At 40.9% G+C, this 26,722-nt stretch overlaps 4 protein-coding genes across 4 annotated transcripts; 1 reads left to right on the plus strand and 3 right to left on the minus strand.

The window, feature by feature from the left end:
• Nucleotides 1-494: 494 nt before the first annotated feature.
• LOC138594474 (E3 ubiquitin-protein ligase TRIM39-like) lies at nucleotides 495-3,361 on the minus strand. The gene is made up of 2 exons (XM_069665572.1): nucleotides 3,246-3,361; nucleotides 495-2,558 (listed from the first exon to the last, which is right to left on the minus strand). The coding sequence occupies exon 2, from the start codon at nucleotides 2,554-2,556 to the stop codon at nucleotides 916-918; it is 1,641 nt and encodes a 546-aa protein (XP_069521673.1). The 5' UTR covers nucleotides 2,557-2,558; nucleotides 3,246-3,361; the 3' UTR covers nucleotides 495-915.
• Nucleotides 3,362-4,932: 1,571 nt separating this feature from the next.
• hyls1 (HYLS1 centriolar and ciliogenesis associated) lies at nucleotides 4,933-15,414 on the plus strand. Its single transcript, XM_069666536.1, has 12 exons — nucleotides 4,933-5,041; nucleotides 5,634-5,770; nucleotides 5,949-6,071; nucleotides 6,196-6,269; nucleotides 6,472-6,671; nucleotides 7,319-7,374; nucleotides 11,913-12,079; nucleotides 12,208-12,253; nucleotides 12,340-12,394; nucleotides 12,535-12,616; nucleotides 14,517-14,543; nucleotides 15,173-15,414. The coding sequence occupies exons 2-12, from the start codon at nucleotides 5,671-5,673 to the stop codon at nucleotides 15,305-15,307; spliced, it is 1,065 nt and encodes a 354-aa protein (XP_069522637.1). The 5' UTR covers nucleotides 4,933-5,041; nucleotides 5,634-5,670; the 3' UTR covers nucleotides 15,308-15,414.
• On the minus strand, nucleotides 12,864-20,004 carry mrpl4 (mitochondrial ribosomal protein L4). Its single transcript, XM_069666537.1, has 9 exons — nucleotides 19,848-20,004; nucleotides 18,813-18,894; nucleotides 18,472-18,643; nucleotides 18,149-18,200; nucleotides 16,555-16,672; nucleotides 16,303-16,409; nucleotides 15,968-16,074; nucleotides 15,808-15,881; nucleotides 12,864-15,612 (listed from the first exon to the last, which is right to left on the minus strand). Exons 1-9 carry the CDS (start codon nucleotides 19,893-19,895, stop codon nucleotides 15,467-15,469), a joined length of 906 nt encoding a protein of 301 aa, XP_069522638.1. The 5' UTR covers nucleotides 19,896-20,004; the 3' UTR covers nucleotides 12,864-15,466.
• A 611-nt stretch (nucleotides 20,005-20,615) lies between these two features.
• LOC138594188 (neuroblast differentiation-associated protein AHNAK) lies at nucleotides 20,616-26,484 on the minus strand. Its single transcript, XM_069665192.1, has one exon. It carries the CDS (start codon nucleotides 26,458-26,460, stop codon nucleotides 21,328-21,330), a length of 5,133 nt encoding a protein of 1,710 aa, XP_069521293.1. The 5' UTR covers nucleotides 26,461-26,484; the 3' UTR covers nucleotides 20,616-21,327.
• Nucleotides 26,485-26,722: the final 238 nt, after the last annotated feature.

Consider the following 26,722-nt stretch of genomic DNA (forward strand, 5'->3'; position numbering starts at 1 on the left):
ACCAAACAATATGTAAATATAGATGCAAAGGCATAAATGATCATTATAATACACACAAAACATATATATATTTCTAGAAGTACAATATACGTGTGTAATCATTGATAAAACATGTTTATGTCATATCTAAAACAACAGCTAAAACAAGCTTTCCTTATCTCACAAACCTTTAAGATCCAAAGAGCAACAGGCTCATCATAGTGAAGTTTTTCTGTCCTCATAATGTCCTCCAGAGTTTTCCTCTTTTAGCTCTGTTCTGGTCTTTACCATCTCCTGAGATCTGGATCTGTTTAGCTGCTGAATGTTCGTCTTCCTTCTGCAGCTGGTCTCTCAGTGTGCCCTAACACTGTCTGTGCTGAGCAGATGGTGTACGTGGCATTTTAAAGCTTGACTGATGAACAAACGACAAAAACAGTCAAACGTGTGGAGCTGTAACGTCGAGTTCAAACATTCAGGGCTTTGATACAAGACACATTTTAATTTTTTTTTCCCATTTGTTTTTATTTTTGCTCAAGAACACAGAAATAATTTCTTCCAATACAATTATGTGAAAAACAAAGTTTCCTAAACTTAGTAAAGTCACACCATGTGCCCAAACCCATCATGTAATCTGACCAAACAATCAAAGTCTGCACAGATTTGCATCCTGAACACCTCAATGCCTCACTCCAGTAAAACCTGTTCTTGTTATAATGTTTATAAAGACCTGACGTTGGAATAAATGTCCACAAGTTTGATTTTACAAGTTCAATAATCAGCATGAAGACCAATGTGTTGCAGCAGTGAGTAAAAATGATCAATCTGACATCATAATGAAATGGAATAGCTCAATCACTCTGAATCACAACAAACAGATCAATGATTATGTTCTTTGAATGAATGGTGCGAGCTCAAACACACAATCAGATGATTGTTCTACTTAGTGACAGGAGAGATGATCAGAGGGGCAGAGTTTTTACCCTCATCATTAAGACCAGGACAGAAGAAAGGGAAGAGTTTCTCTGTGAAGGAGCAGTCAGTGAAGGAGTAGATCAGAGCTGCAGAGTCGACGTCACAGAAGGAGACCAGACCCTCCTCATAATCCACAAACACCCCCACCTTCTCAGGCGGAGACTTCAGAGAGAGACGGACTGGAGGGTCAGCACGAGCTGTGTACTCATTTCTGTCTCTCAAACATATAGACCAGATACCATCCTCAGGTCTCACTCTGATGACTCCCTTCCTGTTGATCGACTCTCTGGCCACTCCTAAAACCCATTCAGTCTTTCCTTTAACCTGAACCTCGAAGTAAAATCTGCCTGAAGAGAAACTCTGCTTTGCTAACACAAAGACACATTTACAAAATCTCTCTGGATTGTCTGGAAGCTTCTTCATCACATCACCAAGATGAACTTGTTTTCCATCATCAGACAGGATGAGTTCAGGATGTGCTGTATCAGGATCAAGAGTCACATCCGCTGCATACTGCTGGACCCTCTTCAGCTCAGCATCCAGCAGCTGCTTCATCTCTTCACTGAGTGTCTCCTCCAGCTGAGCCACAGCTCTCACCACAGTCCCCTCATGTGGCTTTGGGCTGAAGGTGACCTCTGTCCAGTCTTTGGGTGGTGGCTCGTTGATGTTTAGGGACTGGACTCTCTGGAGAAGATGGAGGTGGTCTTCAGAGCGTGAGAGTCGCTCCACCTCAGAGCTTCTCTTCTCCAGCTCAGAGATTTCCTGCTCCAGCTCCTTGATGAAAGCTTGGGCCTGTTTTTCTCTTGTTTCCTGCTTCTCTTTGATCGTGTCCATGAGCTCGGCCTGGCCTCTCTCAACAGACTCCTTCAGAGCGGTGAAGACTCGAACACCTTCTGCTATCTCTCTGTCTGCATCTTCCTTACTGAGGTCGACTGAGCGTTTGACCTCGTCAATCTTCAGGTGTCTCTTCTGGATCATCTGCTGAATGTCAGCCTCTGTCTTCCCCAGCTCTGCCTTCTTCTCTTCATATTCTTCCTTCAGAGGAACAAACTCATGTGTCTTGTGGTCTAAAACAGAGCAGAGCATGCAGACACACGTCTGGTCGGTCTTACAGAACAGCTCCAGAGGTTTATCGTGCTTCGTACACATCCTGTCCTCCAGGTTCTCCACAGGGTCGATCAGCTGATGTCGTTTCAGACGTGAAGCTGTCAGGTGAGGCTCCAGGTGAGTCTCACAGTAGGAGGCGGGACAATCTAAGCAGGACTTCAGGGCCTTCAGTTTGGTTCCAGTGCAGGCGTCACAGAGAACTTCTCCTGGTTTGGACACTTGTTGCTCTGAGCTGCTGCTGCCGGCTTCCTGTTGAGCTTTGTTTCTGAACTGAGCGACCATCTCAGAGACGAAGGTGTTGACATGCAGCTCAGGTCTGGTGTTAAAAACCTTCTTACACATTGGACACAGGTACTGGTCGCTGGTGTTCCAGTGTTCAGTGATGCAGTTTTTGCAGAAGTTGTGTCCACATGACGTGGAGACAGGATCAGTGAACACATCCAGACAGATGGAGCACAGAAACTGGTCTTCAGATAACTGATAGTTTGCAGCAGCCATATCTACACATGTAGAGAGAACAAAGAACAGAGTTGATTTAAAACACACAATTATTTGTTGACAAAGAGGGAGATGTCATCATTGTTCTCTGAAGTATTATTTGACCTCATCACCACATCAGAGTCCTCACATAAGGAATCACTAAGCTGTGAACTAAGTTAGAATTAGAAATAAAGTGTTTTGACTTGAACTTTCAGAGCTGTGAGCATCAACACACAATTTAACCACATTGGCTGCTCAAGCTAGGTATACTAGCATATTTGTCCTTTCATGTTGTGCACAACAATTTTTATTGCAGAGATTTCCCAACAAAGCCGGTTCACTTTTTATATCCTTCTGCTTTCTTCAAAGTAAAAGCCTCATGCTGGTTCTCTGGTGGAAAGCTTTTATTGTGAAACAGCCAGAGGAAGTGGAACGTAATGTGACGTTAGGAAGCTATCAGTAAACAGTAATACAACAACATGATAGAGTCACAAGTCACTGCCGTCCTGAGAACTGACACACAGAGTTTGTTTAAAGGAGTTAAAGTGGGCTAATGTGCAGTTGGCAGGTGGACAAACAGCCGTAGTTAAACTTGAATCAGTTTGACAGGTATGACATGAAAGGAGAGTAACTTCCTGTCTGAGTGGAGCTGGATTTTTGTGTCAGTCCTGGTTGTTGAAAGTGTAAATCTCCTCAGCTGTACTCACCGGTGTTTCACAGAGACTCTGCTGTGTGGTTGAGAAAGATCTGATGAACTCAGCTTGAATTTTCTTCCAGAGAAAAGCAGAGAGTTGTCCTGACTGCTGCGTGGCTGCTGTTCTGTTTCAGACGTTCACTTTCATTTCTGCAGAGTGACGTTGAAGCTCACCTCTCTCAGGTGTTGCTCCGCCTCTAACTGCAGCTCTGTTGGTGTCAGGTTTTGTTTCCTCCCTCTGTTACACGAGATTATTGTGAATGAATGAAGCTGAATTCTGTTTTGACACTGACTTCTTGCTCCAGAGCTTTTGACCGTATCACACAGTCTTCACTCGCAGATGGACTTTGTTCAAAGTTTCCCTTTTCTGAGGACTTTTAGGACTTCTCTTCTTCTATGGTTTACAAGTTGAGCTTATGAATGTATTCATATTGAGTATTAATTCTCCTTATAAAGTAGTTTTCATTGTTAAAATAGAACATGTGTGTGAAGCTGTTGAGTGTTTGGTGCTTCAGTCACTGCTTGCTCAGGCCTCGTGTTCAACAACAAGTTTATTTTACACTTTTTATGTTACAATCACATATTTACACATTTATTTGACTCATAATCAATCGAACCAGTTTTTACAAACAAAGAAGAATTGGACAAAGTGATTAACATAATACGGAAGCCCTGAGCGGACATGCAAACATACATTTTATTTCCTCTGTTTTCCAGTGATAACAAGTTCACTTTAGTTGTTTTATCGAGATCTCGACTCATTTATCTCGTTATCTCGAGATAACAAAGCTGGTTTTCTCGTTCTTTTAAATTCCACAGTAAGTCTTATGTGGCTGCACATGAAATAAAAACAAAATGAGGATCTAGATTATTATTTAAGCTTAAACACCAACATTGTTATTGTTCCTTTGAAACATGAACGTCTCCTGTTTTAACAGGTTCAAAGAGAAGTTCTCAATATAGTGTGTGTCTCTCTCTCTCTCTCTCTCTCTCTCTCTCTCTCTGTCATATTAATGCAGCTCATTAACTCTGTATCTTCTGGTCCCATTAACATTACTAACCACATATCTTCCCGGGAGTTCTCGTGTTCCCTTGTCTTGTAGGTTTCTTGGGATCGTTGCTGCAGACCACCTGCTGCTGTGGACCTGCTCGACTGCAACAACTACTAACATCAGTCTTCCCCATAGTGTCATTATTGTTGCTGCTAATGCTAATAGTCGACCTGTTGACTTCAACTGTTACATTACGATTACTGCAGCCTTTATCATCACTCTGCTTCTCTTGCTAATGTATTATTTGCTAATCTTCACACTAGTGTACCACTATTATTGGCATTGTAACCTTGTGATTGATCTACCGTCTCACTTAGCAAGTTAAATAATAACCCAGGAAACAATTTTCTTCTCCATTTTCTTCTTTATACATTCTTTCTCTTCTTTTGTCCAATTATGATCACAAATATGTCGCTAAATAAAAACAAATTCACGCTGCTTCTGAGGCCTCAGTGAAGTGATATATTGTTGTAGACGGGAGCCACAAAATTGGGCTAAGGTATGGCCCACATAAGATTCTGACCAGTCGTGGCGCTACAACACAAGATTGCTGCTAAAATAAACAACGAAGAAGAAAACGAACGGAAGTTTACGGCAGACGCGAGCAGGGCGTCGTTTTTAAAGCTCTTTAACGGCTGTTGTCTTGGTGCTGTGTCTTCTGAACCTGTAAACAATAAAACAAGTCTGGTGTTTATAAACGTAATGGAAAATGTTACCGTGATGGATGTAGTATAACAACGAAGCGGCTCTCGTACAGGTGAGAAATAAACCCGTTAAACGTACCCCACTTGTTTTAATTGTGTATATTAACTGCATTTTTGAAGGCTAACTGTTAGCTTAGCACACTTTCGTGCTCATCTTTGCATTTAGACCTATCCCAATTGAAAAATCTGCCACTTCAAAAATGTCCTTCGCTATTAACACATGTGAAACATGAACTATTAATCGAACCTTTTGGCTGCTACACTCGTAGTAGTCTCCTAGTAAATTCGGCCAGCACGGAACCCACAACTAACTTTACTAGATTTAATTTCAGCAAAAAAAAAAGTGCTTTCAAAGCTATTGTCTTTAAATTCGTATCAACGAGTACTCTATATATTCATTGGTACTGACATGAAGTAACTATTTATCTAAGACATATTACAGCTTTTAAAGGACCTCATCAAATCTACTAACTACAACAAAAACAAATGGATTTATGAGCAACATTTTCAAATAACCAGCCACCTTAGTCAATAAATAAACCCTTACTTGACCAATAAAACTTACAGAAAATATATTTTTTCTCTTTCACATCTGCTTCATTTTGTTATATCAAATATAATGTGATCTTTCTGTTTTTCCTTCAGGTTTTATGTTCTTCCCTGACTTCCAGCTGAAAATATTATGGACAAACTGGATTTCACATTAGAAGAAATTCAAGAACAGCTGGCACTCCTGGGATACAAAAACATACCTAAACACAGGCTGCTTGAATTTAAGCAAGGTTAGAAATGACATCTTCCTGGACCCTAATGTTTAATATTTATTTGAAATGAATATTGATCCATTCATGGTTCGATCTACAGTTTTTAAAGGCACTTAAACTAATACATTTCAAGAGAAGATTAAGGACGTGGAAAACTCTGGTTATGTTTTTCCTGGTCTCTTTTGTGTGATTTCAGATCTGGATGAACTTATTCGACATGGAGAATGGAAAAGCCTGGCCTCACCCACTCAGATAAACTCCACCAAATCTCTGACAGCCACGTCTCGGCCGAGTCCTCCTGCCTACACCAAAGAGAAAGGTCAGGGCGCTTATCTCACAGTGGGATAACAAGAAGAATACTGTGAACTTTCAAGGCAATATTTTTAAGATTTTCCCTTCAGGATTTCTATAAATCAACTTGTGAACTCTGTTTTTCTTGATAGTCGGCCAGAGCTACTTTGAAGACTGTGGTGAAGGGTTTTACTTGCATGCAGGACAAAGTGTCCTTGAGAGACAGGTAAATGGTATCCACATATAACGCTACATTTTTGTCTTATTTCTGTTGATCACTGGCAAAATGTACTAAAGAAGTACTGTACTGCAACAAATGATTATTTTTACAGCAGAAAATAATCTGTCAATTATTTTGCCATTTAATAAATTACTCTTTGTTTTAACAAAATGTCAGAAAGTTGTGAATTATGTTGATAATTTTTCAGAACAGAGACTATGAGCGGCAGCAGGGACACTGTGACTCGTATGCTCAACATTCGGTGGCCCCAAAGCTACGGCTGCCTCCAGGTGCTCCCAGCCGGCTGCAGGTGGAGCCAGATCCTGACGACACCCTCCACCCACCACTCACAGACACATCCAGTCCTGACACCCAGGGGAGGTGCTTCGTCAAGAGAAAAGTCCTGAGGTCTTAAAACTGTGCCTGTTCATGCAGCATGTTTTCTTTTCATTCATTTGTTTGTTTGTTCATTTGTTTGTTTGTCAGGCTTCAAATTACATTTTGAATTTCATAATTCCATATTTGAAAACTAGAGCTGAATAAAACAGAAAAAAATATTAAAGATTCTTAAAGCTATCAACTAACTGAATTCTTAACACTGAAAACAAAATCTCATGTAATCACTTTAAATATTTGTATCTATATTTTTTACTAAATTGATAGTAAGCTTAAAGGTAATGATAAATGCAAAATCCACATTCAAGTCTAAAAAGTATTTCTCTGAGCAGCAGTCAAAGAATTCATAATTATTCAGTATATAGTGATATACATTGCAGCATTGTAAGATTGATATGAAGATTATTGATAATTCTGAAAGTTTTTGTTTTATAATCTTTCTGCTGTGAAAGTGTGTGAGACACTAAAAAGAGACAATGGTTTAAAGTTTTAAATTAAAAAGTTGATTTTTCACTGACAACATGAGAATTTAATTCATCACAAAAGTCTCAATTTAAAAATCACTGAAGCAGGAAATATCTTGTGTACTTGAACTGCAGCAGATCATCTAAGTGGAATTGTAACAACAATAATACTCGTATTTTCTTTTCCACCTGCAGGAAACATAAAGGACAATCTCTTGTCTGCGATGAATCTGTCTACAGTGAAGACTCAGGTAACGTACACATGAGTGTAATATTCAGATTTTACTTTATAATAATATTATGATGATATTTTGTTTAATTTTTTAAAACCCAGGTTCTCAGGTGCTTCTCACAAGGCAGCAAATTAACATTAAATAATTCTAAAAAAAAGTTTTAAAAATAAAACTTTTAGACCAAAAGAGACATTCAGTCATCCAGCATTCAAAGCATAAAGAGAGACACGTTTAGATACATCTAGTAATACAAATAACAACATTAAAATCAGCTCCTAAAGATGAAGATAATACAACTACATTTTCTAAAGTTAGACCTCCAACAACTCAATATCTCATATTTATAGGATACAACATGTACTGTTTGAAAAACTGATAAAAAGTTAAACTAAGTCTTTCAGCCATAAGCAGGATTTAAAAATATAATAAAATGACAGAACACAATAAAAACAAATACAAACTAAATACTGAGTAACTCTCATGTGCAGGTCTTTTCACTTTCCTCTAAAATTAACCACAGGTGTGGGATAAAATAATATTTGATCAAATCAAAGGAATAAACACAGAAGAACAGAGATGTAATCTCGTTGGCCACCAGCAGTTGGAGCTGTTCAGCTTCAAGAAGAGGAAGTTGAGGCTCCAGGACATCAGCTTAATCCTCTTTCCTTAAGCCCTCCTCCTCCACAGTAAACACACAGGCTACACACACCTCAGCAGTACAAGTCGCCGCCATGTACAAAATTTACAACACTCAGAGCGACGATGACAAGGACTCTCTCTACTCCTCGTTTTGGTCTGATGGAGAGCGGCAGGAAGATGATGAGGAGGAGGAGGAGAAGGTAGAGAAAGATTTCAAACCTCGGTACTCTCTCAAGGAGGCTTCAGAGGAGGAGAAGCCTGAGCTAAACACCCAGGAAAACACCAGCGGGGACAGTTCGGAAAATGAAAGCGAAAAAGAGGAGAAGGTCAGCGAGGCAGACTCCAAACCAGTCAGCGAGACAGATGAGTCTCCTCAGGAGGCTTCAGATGAGGAAAAGTTTGACTCAAGCAACCAGGACAACACGAGCGGGGACAGTTCAGAAGGTGGAAGTGATGAGGGAGAGGAGGAGGAGGAGGAGGTCAGCGAGGAAGACTCTCAAGCGGTTGCAGATACAGGGGATTCTCTGCAGGAGGCTTCAGAGGAGGTGAAGCCAGAGCTGAATAATGGTGACATTAAAAGGGGGGACAGTTCGGAAGATGGAAGTGAGGAGGAAGAAGAAGAGATCAGCGAGGAAGACTCTAAAGCGGTTGCTAATACAGAGAACTCTCTCAAGGAGGCATTGGAGGACGAGGAGAAGCCGGAGCTAAACAACCAGGATAAAAAGAGTCGTGAAAGTTCAGAAGGTGGAGGTGATGAGGAGGAGGAGGAGGAGGAGGAGGAGGAGGAACCTGTCAGTGAGTCCGAGGGTTCTCTCAAGGAGGCTTCAAAGGAGGAGAAGCTGGAGCTGAACAACCAGGACGACACGAGCCGTGACAGTTCAGAGGGTGAAAGTGATGAGGAGGATGAAGAAGAGGAGGAAGAGGAACCCGTCAGTGAGGCTGAAGACTCTGTCAAGGAGGCTTCGGAGGAGGAAAAGCTTGAGCTAATCAACCAGGAACACACAACAGGGGACAGTTTGGACGATGGAAGTGATGAGGAGGAAGAGATGGAGAGACTGATGGGCGAGGTAGATTTTAAACCTGTGGGCAATGAAGATGTCTCTCCACATGAGGCTTTAGAGAAGGAAAATTCTGAGCTTAACTACCAGGAAAAGACAATCTGGGACAGTTGGGAAGATGGACGTGATGAGGAGGAAGAAGAGGACATGAAAGATGACGATGAAGAGAAGGACATTGAGCGAGTGATCAGCGAGGAAGACTCCAATTCTGTCCACAATTCAGAAGCCTCTGTCCAGAAGGCGACAGAGGAGGAGGAGGAACCTGAGCTGGAGGGAGGAAGAGAAGATGAAGACAGTGACGATGAAGGAAAAAGCTGTAGCAGCAGTTCTGACAGTCCCGCCCCGAGTCTGATGACCTCCGGCTACGGCACGTACAGACCCGAGGAGCAGGAGGGAGGAGACTACAGGGACGATCACACCATAACAGAGTTCGATCAGGACAGCCGGGGAGATCTGTCTGAGATGAGGGACGAGGAAGAGGACGACCGCTCGCTTTGCAGCTTCGGAGGGTTTGACGTCGAACACACGGAGCCAGACTACGACAAGCCCCGAGCACTGAGTATGTTAGCAGACGCCAAGCTCGAAGCTAACGTGGCGTTTTGTAGAGAAGATGAGGAGGTGGACAAGACAGACATGAAAGTAGAGGAAGATAAAGAGCAGACAGATGAGGAGAGATTTGAAGAACTGAATGCAGCGTTTGAAAATAAAGTCTCGACTTCAGAAGAACATCACTTTGCTGGAGTTGGAGACACGTTCGTATTGCATGGAAATCGGCAGGTGGAAGGTGGGATAGTGGATGAGAAAGATGTAGAGGACAAAGCAGAGTCCGACGAGTCTTCAGGCAACAAAGACATCAAGTTTATCGACTCCAAGGCGAATGTTGGCTGGATGACTTACGACAAGATGTGTGAGGAGTGGGAAGGAAACCTCAGACAGAAGAAGGGTAAACGCTTTAAAGTCTCATACAAAACAAAACCTTCAATACCTCTTAAATACCTCTGCCAAATGAAAAAAGCCCCGTGCACACAAATTAGGAAACTTTTCTTTATATTACAACCAACCTTCATGTTTATAAATAACTACAATACAATGCACAATAAGTAGGATATTCTAAAAATCAATGCATAGACTAAAACAAAACTTTTCCCTGTCAGTCATCAGCGACGAGTCACCAACTACAAGTGTTTATTATGATAATAATAGGCTCCTGCAAATAATAATAAGGTCCCTTTACACAGCACTTCTCAAAACCAACGTTACAAAGTGCTTTTCAAACAAAAAATCCCTAAAATAAATAATATACACAACAATGTAGGAATAAAACAGGAAGACGAACATAATCAGTCCCTCCAAGAATTCACTCAAATTCATTCGTTCACTGTCCCTTTAATATCTCCAGATCGCTGCATGCTAGAGACGGACAGCTGATCGGTGCTAACGAGGCTCCGGTGTGATCGTCTCTCTTTCATGAGCTTCCTGATCCTCAAACTACAGTTTTTAATGAGACTCTGAACAGTGAATCCATAACAACAAATCCAACACTCGATGTCTTCTTGTGAACATTTATCCATGTTGAAAACTGTTAGCCGTTCACTTAGCCACTTCCTGGTGTCTTTAGCTTTCCGCCAATCAGAGGCTCTGTTACAAATGTGAGTCAGTGCTGATCTCAGAGAGTGTTCGTACAGCGAGATAGTGATCGCCGTCTCTTATCAGTGCTTTTATAGAAGCGTAGGACCTGAAATTATAAGTAGAACAGCTTAAATGTGATAAATAATGTACGGCAGATGGATAGCATTAAAAATTGGCACGCACAGTGTGAAATTACTATTCCGTGGTAGCTTCCTTTAGTTTCATTTTATTTTTACACATTTTATTGGCTTCTTGACACAGATAATGCCTGGAAGTGATGTCTTTACTGGAGCGTTTGTTGCTCATGGTGGATGTGTCACATGTTGCACACAAGAAAGCCTGAAAAAGCATCGCAACTTGCATTACAACTTTTACAAAAATCAGCCGCAGAATCAGGCAATTTATGCCGCAACAATCACAGAAAGATCAGAGAATTCCTGGAGGGACTGATAAAATCCCAACAATAAAACGCTGCAGGAATAAAACAGGTTAAAATAATGAATGAAACACCCGGGATAAAACATAAATATTACAAACTATTCTATAAAAATCAGTCTTCAAAAGTGATTTAACAGAAGATACTGAGGTGGCGAGTTTGACCTCCTCCAAACGGCCAACGCCCGGCCCCCTCTCGTGTTGTGTTGTGTTTGTATCTCTTCCTGTATTTTCTGTATCTTCCTTCGGGCAGTGTAAGGTCAGGCTTCATCGCTGTCTCTGTCTCTCTCCTCTCCGTCTGTCTGCAACAGACGCTAAGGAGTCTTTATACCTGTATGAGCAGCAAAGGGTCTCGACAAACGTCTGTGTTTGTCAGCCTGTGAATGAGAACGCTCTGCTGTGTGTAACTGTAGGAGCTGCATGTGTGAGGGACGGCAGAGAGGACACGGGCTGTAGCGTGTGCTGAATTGATTTCAACGTGAGGTTGTTTAAAGGCTGAAAATGAGGGCTACTGCCTTGTTATGAATACAATGTAACTACACTTAAGATTTTGATAAAATGCATACAGGATTTAGATCTTACATTAATTTAACTCAATTATTCTTGAGTTAACAGCACAGAACCAGAGGTCAAATGTTTGTCCAACGTGTTGATCTTCAAAGATCAACAACCAAGATTAAAATCAAGACACGCATTAAGCTCATACGTTTTATTCTCGCTTCGTGAAGTCGTTTGCCTGGAGAATAAAACCAGATAAAATCCTGATCAAGTCTTTGATGTGTTGTTTCTCTGCAGATGCATCGAGCTGTCTGGAGCAACGGCTGGCGGAGCTTCAGTTATCCTCGTCGGCTCAACGGGACTTCGAGACGGAGAACGACGATGTCAGCAGTCAGAGTGAAACGCTGAGCTCAGAGGCCGAGGGAATCTCCATGAGCGCCTTTGAATCGTATATAAGAGGCATGGTGGGTAATGTAGTCCCTCAGAATGTGGTTGCACACAAGTGTTACCTTATAACATAACAGTATCAGAGTACTGATCTGATGAAATGTCTTAAAACTCGTGTAAATCACTTCCTGTTTCGTTCAAGCAGACTCGATCTCAGAGTGACGGTGACATCAGACCCAAACCCAAATCCTGTAAGCCACCAGCAGCCCAATTTATCATTTCAATGTATTATTTTTATGGAACTAAAACCTCTTATAATCCTTTTGTCACGTTTCAGTCATCCGACCAGTGATGAATCAGCAAACCATAAAGAAGACAGACCCAGTGGCCAAGTAAGTTTAACAACCTGAAAATCACTCGGATCGTTTATCTGCTCATATTAATGTGTTTAAAGTAAAGAACAGCACAACATACTAAAACATTTTTATTTAGATTCACTCTCAGCATTTTCGTAATGTTCCTGTCTCTGCAGGTATTTCCAGTATAAGCAGCTGTGGGAGATGTTTAAACTTCCAGGAGAGACGGACCGGAGAGCTCTCCGCCGGGAGATAAAGGTAAGAAAACACGTCTTCAACAGTTAAAATCGTTTTCTCTCTCTGTGTCAGTTTCTGTCATACGCTATCATTCTTCACACATAGAGAATGTTTACACGCACACTCCTTTTACACTGGTAATCCCAATATGGCAATAGTCCAAATTTGCTACGGGTAACTGAAGCTTGGGTTTTGTTATCCGGTAAAAAAATCTGTTGAAGTCCGACATATTAAAAATCCACCGCTCATAATGTCCGGTGAAAATAATACATTTTCACTAAAAGAAATGTCACTGATTCATTAGAGAGAGTTGTATGGTGTAACGTTGCGTCCTACATAGAGCTGAAGGTTACTACAGACTTTAAATTACGCCCTGTGCACCAGTTAGACTTAGATTAGACTTAAATAAAGGCATTAAAACAAGAGAGCGTCATTCCTGATCAGACAGTTAGTTGATCGACAGGTTTCGTTTTGACAGATAAGTCCTGCTTGAACTAAGTGAAGAGCTCTCCCCTCAGCATCAGCACGTGTCGGACAGAAGCGCGGCGCTGTCCGCGCCCTGCAGGTGCTGATTGAGCTCTTTTCTGTGTCATAGGGCCTTTCAGAACATACAGAGGGAGATAAGATAAATGTTCATCGGATAACGGGATGCTTGATTATTTATGGTTCCTCATCTTACTATCAGTAAAATTTCAATATATATTTTTCTATACTTGTTTTTTAGATGAGAAGTTAGCAAGTGGAGACGTGTGTTACTTGGTAAGAATCACCGCTTTTCGAGTGTTCACGTGGACGTGCATCAGGAGATCGGGCGCAGCTACGACCGGTGTCAATTAGCTGCACTCGGTATAACTTCCAATCAAGAAGTCGGTCGTTGCTAAGTCAGACATAAAAGATAAGACTTATTTTTTAACGCCCAGGTGATGCCCTCGGCCCCTTTGAACTCTAGATGGGATACGCATGTCGTATATTCATTTTTGGACAAAATTATTGTCGGGACAATTCAGTAATTTCCCTAAACGATTCCACGCCCTTGATTCAGCCTGCCTATCAACTGTTTATAAGCGAAATAAATGCGGATGATAGTTGACCATAATTTCACCCATTTGTCCGGAACATTGAAAGCTTCCGGGACACGTCGACCGGCACAGAAGTTTTCTCGCTGAAACCCTGATAAGCAATGTGACATGAGAGGAAGTGATGATGTACTGAATATCAGCACTGCTGTGATTCGGTCGTAGACACAAGGCCACATCACGACCTCGAGTGTGATATTGCTTTTATACAACAGTTACACAAACAGCCAATAGTAATAAACAGTAATAATCAACAAAAGATTACTTTTTCTCCACAACTGAAACTGGAGCAAGCAACCCAAACATCCTCCTGCACTCTGTGTCTACAGCTGACCACACATCAGCTTTTTTATCATGTACATTTATCTGTTTGTTTTATCATCAACCAGTGCAGTAAGAGTCTGCTGTGTGATTCAGAGGCACCGGCTTGATCAATGTGGACATACACGGTCTGCTGTGATCTAGCCGAGGCGGAGTGATACACAGCGTGAAAAGTCCCAGTGATGTTCTCCAGCTAGCACTAATGGAATGCCTCTGGTCGGAACTAACTGTTTATGACTAACTAACTGTTGTATAAAAGCAATATCACACTCGAGGTCGTGGTGTTGTGCTGAAGATCATCTGTGATGATCTGCAGCCTCGTGCCTACGACTGAATCACACACACAAAATATACAAGCTACCATCTGCGTCTCTTAATCCTGTTCTAACCATCTGTTACACCTGGTTTTAATTGTTGGCTGTTTTGTTCCACATCTGAGTGGCCACAGTGAAACTGGCGTGTCCTGAAAGTGACATGTTGGTATTCAGTGGTTGATTCATGATGTTATATGTTTTCTTTCTCAGGAGCAGCTCGCATACCAGCCTCCACCTGTAAGTATCTCCAATGAATGTCTCTGTCAAGCTGCATTTCTCTTTTTAGATCACGACAGGTTTTTATGTTTTGGGTCTTTTGGTCCAAATGTAACTTTGGTGTCAGAGTTTAAACCCTACATCTGCAAATACTGGAGACAGAAAGGAAGGAAATTATTTCCTGCAAAAACTAGACAAACAAAACATGTTCCAGTGCCCTCTGATGCACTGACAAACACAGTGTGGTGTGCAAATACAAAACCCTTCTGTCAAACAAGTGCAAACAATATAAACCTACAAAGATCAAAAGATGAAACGATCTTCTGCCATGATTGTGCTGATGTAAGTCAACCTCCACAACAGCAGGTGGAGCTGTAAGTCAACTTTAGAGTCCCATAAATGTGTATTTTGAATGTGTTGTATTTGTAAACAGTATCATGTTTGTTCGTGAATCTTAGGGAGCTCATGAAACATGTTTTCCAAAATGACCTCGAACCTCAGTCCAAACAATTAACCATTTCAGCCTGGACAGCGCTTTCGTCAGAAACAATCTTCAAGTGGTCTAAGAACGTATGAGATGAGGACAGTTTTTAAACTGGATCCACACACGTGTTGGAGTACAAACAGTCTTCTTCTGTTCTGTGTTGCAGCCTAAACCTCGCAGGGTTTACGTGCCGAACACGTACGTCGTGCCAACAGAGAAGAAGCGCTCGGCGCTGCGCTGGGAGATCAGGAACGACCTGGCCAACGGTCTCCTGCCGCACAAGTTCACTTATCGATTTTAGGCCTTTTTCCCTCCTCTTGCCTTTTTAGATACTTTTAATTCAACTTTTTACTGTTTTTTATCATTGGAATATTTATTCATTATTTTTTTTGTGAAACATAATAAACACATGAAGAAAACATTTGTCTCGCTGCAGTCAGTGAATATATTACGGGTGTCTCTATGGGAAATCAGAGTACGGCAGGCTGAATGGGTACAGCGGCGTGTATCGCTCGTCGTGCCACAGCAGCTTGTCTTCCAGAAACTTGATGGTTTCCAGCGTGAGGACGAGTGCTTCGTGTTTCAGCATGCTGTGGACGTTCAGACCTGACGGAGGAAACAAAAACAGCTGCTACTGACGTCTGTAGACGGTAAGAATCATATAATACTGCCGGTTATTCAAGATCTTTAAGAGTTCGTTACATATTTAATGCTTCTTCATCAAGCCACAAAGAGTTTATGTACATGAGAAAAAGGTTCAACGTTTAATCCAAAATCACTTCCCAAAACGTGTGAACTCACCGATGGCTGGAATAATGTTCACCGTCTTCAGACTCGCTGTGGCCTGAAGGATGTTTTCAGGAATCTCTTCTCCTCTGAAAACAACAAGAACAACGTCAACACAGAGCAGGGAGTAATAAAGTGTCTTCAAGTTGCACAGGAGTCTTCAGATGATACTCACACGACTATTAGCACCGACTCTCCCCAGTGCTTGTGTCTGATGAGGTCCAACAGGTACTGAGGGTCGGGGGTGGGGATGTTCAGAGAGTCCACAATGTGAAGGAAGTCCTGGAAAAATGTACGATAATCAGCTGAAAACGGGGCCGAACACTTTAAAATAAACAGCACGCACTTTGATTTAAAATCCTGAAGTATTCACTGCTTTCTGCTTCTCTTTGTCACGTCTGAGTGTATCTGGATTTTCTTGAGAGATTTGGTCGAGATTTAAGAGACACAAGTGTCTGACTTCAATAACGTGTGCACTATTTTAATTAGAGTTTTAAATGTTTTCATTACCTGAGCCATCTTGGAGCTCAGAGCCACCTTGAGTCCCTGCACTCGGACCTTCATTGGTAACATGTAGTAATAACTGGTCGGCCCTCTGGGTCCATGAGCCACGCCACCTGAGAGGAACACACACGTCAGCTGTGAGACTAACTCTGACTACTGACTGGTGAGGTAGTCGACATCGAACAACAGAGGGAAGAAAACTGTCTCCAAGTTAAGATCCAAATAAAATATATAAAGTGAAACTTATGATAATCTCACCTCCTCTCCATATTGGTGATCGGATGCTCCCGTGGCGTGCCCGTCCGCTTCCTTTCTGCTTCCATGGTTTCCGACCTCCACCTCTGACCTCTGCCCTGGTCTTTGTGTGGGCGTGGCTCTGACGGATAAACGTTACAATGTTACAATTTCATTTATCAGACGCTTTTGTCCAAAGCGGCGTACATCTGAGAGTTAATACAACACAGGCAACGATCAAGACAGGAGGGAACGAGGTCAGTAAGAGCCAACAAACAGCTTCAAGTGCGATCCGACACTGGTGCTGACAGGAAGTGTGTAGGGCGTTTTTTAGAGCTCGTGAGCTTCTTCTTAAAGGTGAAAGGGACTCTGCGGTTCCACCACCTGGGGACTACTGAGGAGAAGAGTCTAGTTAGAGACTTCGAGCCCTGTTGTGATGGGAGTACCAGGCGGCTTTCATCGGCAGAGCGTAGTGGGCAGGGAGTTCAGGTAGGCAGGAGCCGTTTTTCTTGCTGTTTTGTAAGCGAGCAGCAGGGTTTGGATTTGATGCGAGCGGCGACTGGGAGCCAGTGGAGGGATACGAGCAGTGGAGTGACGTGCTGTTTTGGGTTGGTTGAAGACCAGCTGCGCTGCTGCGTTCTGGATCATCTATACATATATATATATATATATATATATGTTTTGGATTTTGTAAATCTGTTTATTGAAATTGTATATTAAACGATTTCCCCCAGCATAAGTCTGAATAATTGAACTGTAAGTAATGGTAAGATTCTATAATTCACAGTAGATATATTTATTAGTGATATATATTAAATACAGCAAAATAAAACTATAATACATAATAACAAAAACACCACAAAAAATAGTAGAAACCTTGTTGTATATGTTATAGCATATTTAATGCGATTACCTACGTAAGCATTTGTTTTCTGTTCGTAATGTTTACTAAAGGCGGGTCCAACTGATACTGATATTAAAAGATGAAACTTTTGATGATTACAACTGTTTTTTTACATTAAGCTGCATCTGGAAACATTATTCAGTTTAGATAAAGAGTGACACAAATGTGAATTGATCTCAGAGTGTAGTGATCCGTTACACCCCTCGTTATGATAATTATATTTGTTGCTAATCTTGCAGTTGAATTGCTTTGACACATTTCACAATAAGGCAGTTAAAATTTGTTATGACCGATCGAATGTTTTATTTTAAGGCTGATATTTGACATTAGCTTAAAGCAGCAACTACAGTAATGAACATGCTAGTTGTTTGTAGCTACCCTGTAATCCACTACAAGTGGCTAACATGTTATTTGTTAAGGGGTCAGTGAAGTCAGTTTGTCTTTAAACACTCAGATATTAAAACCTAATATATCAGTTTAAATATGAACCTGTATCATCTGTTTTATGTGACTAGATGCTCAGTAAAACATGTGGCTTAAAAGTGCCGTGACACATGAACATCTTATCACTGTATATTAGAAGCTTATTTATACAGTATGTCCCTATTAAAAAATATTATTTATATTATAATTATATGTAGTGAAAAAAAGAATCATCTCAGAAAAATGACAACTTACAGGAGAAACTGTGAAAATAACTGAGTCTGAACTTACGATTCGTTTATAATTTCTCTGCCATCGTTCAACCTGATGGAGAATGTCGAGCCTGAGAGGAGAGAAAAGGAACGAGGGATTAAAACAGACATTATGTAGATTCAACACCAAACACAGAGACTCCTTTTTAATAAATGAAATTAAAGATTTAGTCACAGAGTGTCAGAGTTTAAATAATTCCACACTGGTTCAATAGAAGAGAGAAACTGGGTTTGTACAGAGATTGTTTATAAAGTGTTAAGACGCTCAGTAACATCAGAAACTGAGGGCAGAACTGACGATTCTCTCCTGATGAAAGGTGATAACTTTAAACTCAGCTTTACCTCGGAGGCACTGCAAACACGTCGGGGTGGAGCTGAGCCAAACCCAACGGCTCACTGTCCTGACTCTCCAGGGTCTCCACCCACGTCTGGACGGGGCTCAGGTGAGCGGGAACGAGGGCATCACACTTCCTCAGAAGAGGCAGGGAGCAGTCTGCAGGAGGAGGAGGACGCTCTGCAGGAGGAAACACAACACCAGTCAGTGAGATGATGAACGCTGACAGTCAGTGTTAAAAAAAAAGAGATATCAGAACAAAGAAATCATGAAAACGCAAAAAGACAATATTAAATGTTTAACTAAACATTTAACTATGAAACACTTCAAACTATAAGTCTTGACTCACTTAACCTCCCAGGATCTACGAGGTTTGTTGGCAGCAGTAGGTTAGGAGGCAGCACGCTCTCTCCAGAGAACGATGAGGCAAACTGAGGAGGAGAAAAGTTTGAGTTAGAGGAGCAGCTGGAGAACAAAACACCAAAGTAAAAATCTGTAACAGTCAGAGCTCACAATATTGTATTATTCAACCTTGCAAGTTGGCACATCTTTACTGGTTACACAACACAATTTTGATTGGACTTCATACGTGACTGTTCTGCATTCTGAAACCTTTGTATCAAATTCAGTGCTGGGTAAAACATACGTCATAAAGTTTAACAAATGAGCCGTTTAAATGACGACACATCCCGATCATGAGTCAACAGAGCCCAAAGTGATGCCCTGGAGTAAAGACATGTTCAACTTGTCCAACAATCAAAACCACAAAATATTCTATTTAAAATCATACAAACATGTTTAACATGTAGCCAGCAAATGTTTGTTTGTTTTACTTATAAATGACATTTTAAGCAACACAAAGTTTCAATTAGTGATAAATTGACAGAAAATGATTTTACAGCAACTTAGGTAAGAGATGGATGACTTTCCAAACAGAAGGTGAAGATCTGCTCCTTTTCTGTTTTTCTCTGAGGAAAATGTCGCCACTTTTTGACCACGCTTTTAACAAAGTTTCTAAGATATTTACAGGAATACAAATATTAAAAAAACGTTTTTTTCCTTACAGTTCATATTCCCTCTGTGCAGTATCTACTAAACTGTAATTTCAGAATTATCAATAGTTAACAATGTACTAGCTTCATCTATAAATCAAAAGCGTAAAAAAAATCTTTATCTGCATCCTTATTAAGAGGGTACATAACTTCCTTCTAGTAACATAAGTTATATTATGCCTTATAGAAGCCTTATATCAGACTCGTGGCCAGCCAAGGTTAATAATATTTCCGTAATGATGTAATGTCAGTGTTAGCAGCTAATATGAAAAGACCACTAGAAGTACTAACATCTTCAATGTTCAGGCAGCTGCAGGTTAAACGTTACTCACCCTTTTAGAGACTCCTCTGCCACAGATCACCAGAGTACAACGAAACATTTCGCTTCTGTTTTCTTCCACAGTCTCACAAACACTTAATTTCCTCTTATTTCATATGAAACACACATTATAAGCTAAATCTAATACTGTTTGCAGCATGAAAGGTCGCGGACGCTGCTCAGTGTGGTGCGTTGGCGCGTGTTGATGACGTAACGCACCAAAACGTAACAGCTGCGCGCCCTGGCGGTAGCACGTGGAAGCTCCTCTGCTCTTCAAAAGCTACAGATAACAGACCTGTGTCTTACCGGTATGTGGGTTTCATTTGTACATTTAAATAATTATTGTATGTTTCCTGAAGTACTGTTGTACTGTTGTACTTAAGTACAAATTTAGGGTACTTTAAGCTACGTTTACTTTACTTGATTCCTTTCCTATTATGCCCATGTCTACTTCTACTCCACTTCATTTCAGAGACAAATATTGAGATGTTTTCACACAAAGCTTACAAAGAGTTCATAAAACATGATCATTTGTAAGAAATGTAATTAACATAATATCCAAAAAAGCATTGAGCAGTCTAAGTTAGCCTTAAGCTTAGATTAAACTCTGGAATGCATTACTGCAAAAAAAGACGTAAAATTTGGGGTACAAATTGTGTATTTCAACAAACTGGCTACACATACAAGTACATTTAAATAAAAGTTTTATAACAGGGCTATTTTTATTTAAGAATTATTAAGAAAAATATTATGAACAAAACGAAACAGCTTGCACATTCTCTTATTATCAATAAAGTGTGCCACAATATGAATTAGGGAACAAATCACTGATGTTTTTAATTCTCATTATTTTTTAATACAACATATTAACAAAATGATACATGGCATGTCCACTGTAACCAATTTTGAGAGCTTAATGGTGACCTTTATATACACAAGTTTATATAGTTGTTATTGTTATAGTATCTTACATCCAAATTATAGCACAAAAAGGCAAAAAAGGAACACAAAAATAATATAACTCAAATATATACATCTCCAATGAATACAAAATAAAGTGGTTGTTCAAAAGTACAGACATGCAGTATAAAGTAAGCACATTCAATTGATAATATACAACAAAACAACTTACATTCTGTTATTATGGTTCCTTAAAATACACACATTTCTTTTTATGTACATAGAAAGAATACCTCCTTTTCAAACAATTTTTTATGATCTATATTACAAACACAGTACAAAATAAAATGTTTGAATTTACATACAAAACAAGTGCAAGAATGCTGCATTCTAATGTCATTTACTATCTTTAACAGGATTCACTTTACATACAAAAAAAACGAAACGTGGCAGAAAATGACTCGCATAATAAAAATGCATAAGCATACATTAACATACAACAGCGTAAGTCACAATAAATAATAATCCCGGTATGAAAAGCATAGTAAAAGAAACATTTGGAACCGCATATTGAAACATCAGTAGTTTGAAACCTATATGAGGTTTGAGAAAAAGAATGTTGACCCCTTTAGGTCATTTGCACCTGGAACTTCCAGGTCAATGTTTCTTGGATGAAAGTCAGGCCTCCCAAGAGTGTGGCGGTTCCGCATTCTTGGATCTTGAGATTGGTTTGGAAAAACTGTGACAAAGTATCCATCTGAACCGTCAGGTACTCTTATTCTTGAATCATGAGATAATTGAGGCATACGTTGGCGAGGCATTGGCTGCATTGTTTTGTGTTTTGCATACATGTCAAAGTCCCCAGAAGGAATTCTTCTGGTATGTCTGGGGTCCCTCATGCCAACACTGACACCCGGCGGGGACATCGCCTGTCCATAGTTATGTGATCCATGGAGGTTCAGTTTTGTTCCCCTGGCTCTCAGTACATGATCCTTGCCTGTGAAATCATCAATGTTGAGATCTGAACGGTTGAAATCAATGGGGCCAAACTGAGGATCCACCATAGGGTAGCTGGACCTTACTTTGGCCCTGTGTGACCTTGGATCACTGTGACCAAATCTGACATCTCCATCCACGTCTAGGGCGGGCATTTTCATGTTCATCCCTGGGATATCTGATCTGCGGTTCATAATTGAAGGTCCTCTGAAATTTAGTGAGGGATCATTCATGTTAAGATTTGGAGATCTGAGATTCATCTGTGGATTTCGCATTACCACTTTTGGCATGCTGAGGTCCATGTTTGGAGAACTAACCTTTGGACCTGACATATTTCCCTGAAACTGTCTGGGTTTCATGTTCATTCTTGCATTTGGAGGAGAAAAATTCATGTTAGGTCTCATTGATGATCCAAAGTCAATATCAGACCTTCCCATATTAAAGTCTGGGCTTCCAAACTGTGGCATGTTGAAACCTGGACTTCTTATTCCTCCTTTGACTTGAGGGGCATTAAAATGAATGTCAGGTTTTCCCATGTTGCCATTTATTCCTAGATTAGGATGTTTTGCATTGAGGTCTAGCTTGGGACCTTGGAACCTGGCTTCAGGCAAACCTAAGTTTGGCACACTTATACCAGGGCCCTTCAGTTTAGGCCCTGAAAGATTCATATCTGGTAATTCTGCCCTAGGTCCAGAGAAATTGAGGTCTGGTGCATTTAAACTTGGCATTCTTAATTTTCCTTTTGGACCATTAAGATCTACATTTGGCATTTTCAGGTCAGACCCCTTAAGGTCACCATCTATGTCAAAATTGGGGCCCTTTGGCATCTTGATTTGAGGCTTTTTGAACTTTCCATCAGGGAGATCAATATCAAAATCCGGAGTGTTCATATCTAACTTCGGAGCTTTAAGATCCATATTTGGTAAATCCAACTTGGGGACATCAAATCCCCCTTTTATCTTTGGAGCTTTGATATCCAATTTTGGAGTTTTCAGGTCTGAATTAATGTTCAAATTTGGTCCTTTTGGTAATTTCATATTAAGATCTGGTGACTTGAAGTCAAAGTCTGGGCCATCTAACTTTGGACCTGAAAACCCCACATCAGGCATTTTCATATGTGGCATTTTAAGTTTTCCTGACGGGCTGCCAAAACCAACATCTGGCATTTCGAACCCAGGTTTGGATCCTTTGAAGTTGATGTTTGGTGCATCAATATCTATATCTGGTCCATCGAAATTGCCATCAATCTCAGGTCCTTTTAGGTTTGGCATATTAACTTTAGGCATTTTCAATTTTGGCATTTTCAGCTTCGCATTGGGTGACCCAAAATCGAGATCTGGAGTGTTCATATCTAACTTGGGGGCCTTAAGGTCCATGTTTGGCAAGTTCAAGTCAGGGGCATCAAGTCCACCCTTAATCTTTGGAGCTTTGAGACTAAAATCTGGTGATTTCAGATCTGCATTTAGGCCCATATCTGGTCCTTTTGGTAATGTACCTGAAAGATTGAATTTGGGCATTTTTAATTTACCAGAGGGGGCGTTTACATCCCAGTCTGGAGCTTTAAGCTCTGGCATTTTCAGTTTACCTGATGGCATGTCCAAGTTGAGCTTTGGGGCATTGAGGTCAAATTTAGGGCTTTTGAGATCAACCTTTGGCATGTTTATGTTTGGTGCATTTATACCACCACCAAGATTAGGACCAGAGACATCTAGGTCAGGTTTTTTGAGGTCCAGGTTGGGGGCATCTAGCTTTGGACCAGAAAGGCCAAAATCAGGCATGTTGAAGTTTGGCTTTTTGAATTTTCCAGAAGGGCCAGAAATATCAAAGTCTGGCATTCCTAAATCAGCTTTGGGACCTTTTAGATTGAGTTTGGGGGCATTTACATCAACATCAGGAATGTCCATGTTTCCATCAATTTCAGGTCCTTTATGGCCTGGAAGACTAAATTTGGGCAACTTGAATTTGGGAAACTTGAATTTCCCTTTTGGTGAACCAATGTTGACATCTGGAGCATTCACATCAAACTTGGGAGCCTTAAGGTCCATGTTTGGTAAGTCCAAGTCAGGGGCATCAAGTCCACCCTTAATCTTTGGAGCTTTGAGACTAAAATCTGGTGATTTCAGATCTGCATTTAGGCCCATATCTGGTCCTTTGGGTAATGTGCCTGAAAGATTGAATTTGGGCATTTTTAATTTACCGGAGGGGGCATTTACATCCCAGTCTGGAGCATTAAGCTTTGGCATTTTCAGTTTACCTGATGGCATATCTAAGTTGAGCTTTGGGGCATTGAGGTCCAGGTTCGGGCCTTTAAGATCAACTTTTGGCATATTTATGTCTGGTGCATTTATACCACCACCAAGATTAGGACCAGAGATATCTAGGTCAGGTGTTTTTAGGTCCAGGTTGGGGGCATCTAGTTTTGGACCAGAAAGGCCAAAATCAGGCATGTTGAAGTTTGGCTTTTTGAATTTCCCAGAAGGGCCAGAGATATCAAGATCTGGCATTCCTAAATCAGCTTTGGGACCTTTAAGATTGAGTTTGGGGGCATTTACATCAACATCAGGAATGTCCAAGTTTCCGTCAATTTCAGGTCCTTTATGGCCTGGAAGACTAAATTTGGGCAACTTGAATTTGGGAAACTTGAATTTCCCTTTGGGGGAACCAATGTTGACATCTGGAGCATTCATATCTAACTTGGGAGCCTTAAGGTCCATGTTTGGCAAGTTCAAGTCAGGGGCATCAAGTCCACCCTTAATCTTTGGAGCTTTGAGACTAAAATCTGGTGATTTCAGATCTGCATTTAGGCCCATATCTGGTCCTTTTGGTAATGTGCCTGAAAGATTGAATTTGGGCATTTTTAATTTACCGGAGGGGGCATTTACATCCCAGTCTGGAGCATTAAGCTTTGGCATTTTCAGTTTACCTGATGGCATATCTAAGTTGAGCTTTGGGGCATTGAGGTCCAGGTTCGGGCCTTTAAGATCAACTTTTGGCATATTAATGTCTGGTGCATTTATACCACCACCAAGATTAGGACCAGAAATATTTAGGTCAGGTGATTTGAGGTCCAGGTTGGGGCCATCTAGCTTTGGACCAGAAAGGCCAAAATCAGGCATGTTGAAGTTTGGCTTTTTGAATTTACCAGACGGACCAGATAAATCAACATCTGGCATTTCTAAACCAGCATTGGGACCTTTTAGATTGAGTTTGGGGGCATTTACATCAACATCAGGAACGTCTAAGTTTCCGTCAATCTCAGGTCCTTTAAGACCTGGAAGACTAAATTTAGGCAACTTGAATTTGGGCATCTTAAATTTCCCTTTGGGGGAACCAATGTTGACATCTGGAGCATTCACATCAAACTTGGGAGCCTTAAGGTCCATGTTTGGCAAGTTCAAGTCAGGGGCATCAAGTCCACCCTTAATCTTTGGAGCTTTGAGACTAAAATCTGGTGATTTCAGATCTGCATTTAGGCCCATATCTGGTCCTTTTGGTAATGTGCCTGAAAGATTGAATTTGGGCATTTTTAATTTACCGGAGGGGGCATTTACATCCCAGTCTGGAGCATTAAGCTTTGGCATTTTCAGTTTACCTGATGGCATATCTAAGTTGAGCTTTGGGGCATTGAGGTCCAGGTTCGGGCCTTTAAGATCAACTTTTGGCATATTAATGTCTGGTGCATTTATACCACCACCAAGATTAGGACCAGAGATATCCAGGTCAGGTTTTTTTAGGTCCAGGTTGGGGCCATCTAGCTTTGGACCAGAAAGGCCAAAATCCGGCAAGTTGAAGTTTGGCTTTTTGAATTTTCCCGATGGTCCATCAATATCAACACCTAAGTCAGCTCCAGGACCTTTGAGATTGACATTAGGCACATTGATATCTATATCAGGACCATCAAAGTTGCCGTCAATTTCAGGTCCTTTTAAGCTTGGTAGGCCAAACTTTGGCAATTTAAATTTTCCTTTTGGGGCATTGAGGTCCAGGTTCGGGCCTTTGAGATCAACATTTGGCATGTTTATGTCGGGTGCATTTATACCACCACCAAGATTAGGACCAGAGATACCTAGGTCAGGTGTTTTTAGGTTCAGGTTTGGGCCATCCAACTTTGGACCAGAAAGGCCAAAATCAGGCATGTTGAAGTTTGGCTTTTTGAATTTTCCCGATGGACCATCAATATCAACACCTAAGTCAGCTTTGGGACCTTTGAGATTGACATTAGGCGCATTGATATCTACATCAGGACCATCAAAGTTGCCGTCAATTTCAGGTCCTTTTAAGCTTGGTAGGCCAAACTTTGGCAATTTAAATTTTCCTTTTGGGGCATTGAGGTCCAGGTTCGGGCCTTTGAGATCAACATTTGGCATGTTTATGTCGGGTGCATTTATACCACCACCAAGATTAGGACCAGAGATACCTAGGTCAGGTGTTTTTAGGTTCAGGTTTGGGCCATCCAACTTTGGACCAGAAAGGCCAAAATCAGGCATGTTGAAGTTTGGCTTTTGGAATTTTCCCGATGGACCATCAATATCAACACCTAAGTCAGCTTTGGGACCTTTGAGATTAACTTTAGGCGCATTGATATCTACATCAGGACCATCAAAGTTGCCGTCAATTTCAGGTCCTTTCAAGCTTGGTAGGCTAAACTTTGGCAATTTAAATTTCCCTTTGGGTGATCCAATGTTGACATCTGGAGCATTTACATCAAACTTGGGAGCCTTAAGGTCCATGTTTGGTAAGTCCAAGACAGGGGCGTCAAGTCCACCCTTAATCTTTGGAGCTTTGAGACTAAAATCTGGTGATTTCAGATCTGCATTAAGGTCCAAATTTGGTCCTTTTGGTAATGTACCTGAAAGATTGAATTTGGGCATTTTCAATTTGCTGGAGGGAGCTTTTACATCCCAGTCTGGAGCATTAAGCTCTGGCATTTTCAGTTTACCTGATGGCATATCTAAGTTGAGCTTTGGGGCATTGAGGTCCAGGTTCGGGCCT

The sequence above is a fragment of the Semicossyphus pulcher genome, unplaced genomic scaffold (genome assembly GCF_022749685.1).
Source record: "Semicossyphus pulcher isolate SPU_LCO1_2020_fin unplaced genomic scaffold, fSemPul1.0.p SCAF_17, whole genome shotgun sequence".
Lineage (NCBI taxonomy): Eukaryota > Metazoa > Chordata > Actinopteri > Labriformes > Labridae > Semicossyphus > Semicossyphus pulcher.

Excerpts from the sequence above, each read along its gene's own strand:
- LOC138594474 (XM_069665572.1), bottom strand. The coding sequence starts at position 2,556 with ATGGCTGCTGCAAACTATCAGTTATCTGAAGACCAGTTTCTGTGCTCC.
- hyls1 (XM_069666536.1), top strand. The coding sequence starts at position 5,671 with ATGGACAAACTGGATTTCACATTAGAAGAAATTCAAGAACAGCTGGCA. Across the intron at positions 6,270-6,471 it reads AAAGTGTCCTTGAGAGACAG|AACAGAGACTATGAGCGGCA; the intron begins GTAAATGGTATC and ends ATAATTTTTCAG. Across the intron at positions 6,672-7,318 it reads GTCAAGAGAAAAGTCCTGAG|GAAACATAAAGGACAATCTC; the intron begins GTCTTAAAACTG and ends TTCCACCTGCAG.
- mrpl4 (XM_069666537.1), bottom strand. The coding sequence starts at position 19,895 with ATGTTTCGTTGTACTCTGGTGATCTGTGGCAGAGGAGTCTCTAAAAGG. Across the intron at positions 18,201-18,471 it reads GTGTTTGCAGTGCCTCCGAG|GCTCGACATTCTCCATCAGG; the intron begins GTAAAGCTGAGT and ends CTCTCCTCTCAG. Across the intron at positions 15,882-15,967 it reads GAGTCGGTGCTAATAGTCGT|AGGAGAAGAGATTCCTGAAA; the intron begins GTGAGTATCATC and ends TGTTGTTTTCAG.
- LOC138594188 (XM_069665192.1), bottom strand. The coding sequence starts at position 26,460 with ATGGACCTTAAGGCTCCCAAGTTTGATGTAAATGCTCCAGATGTCAAC.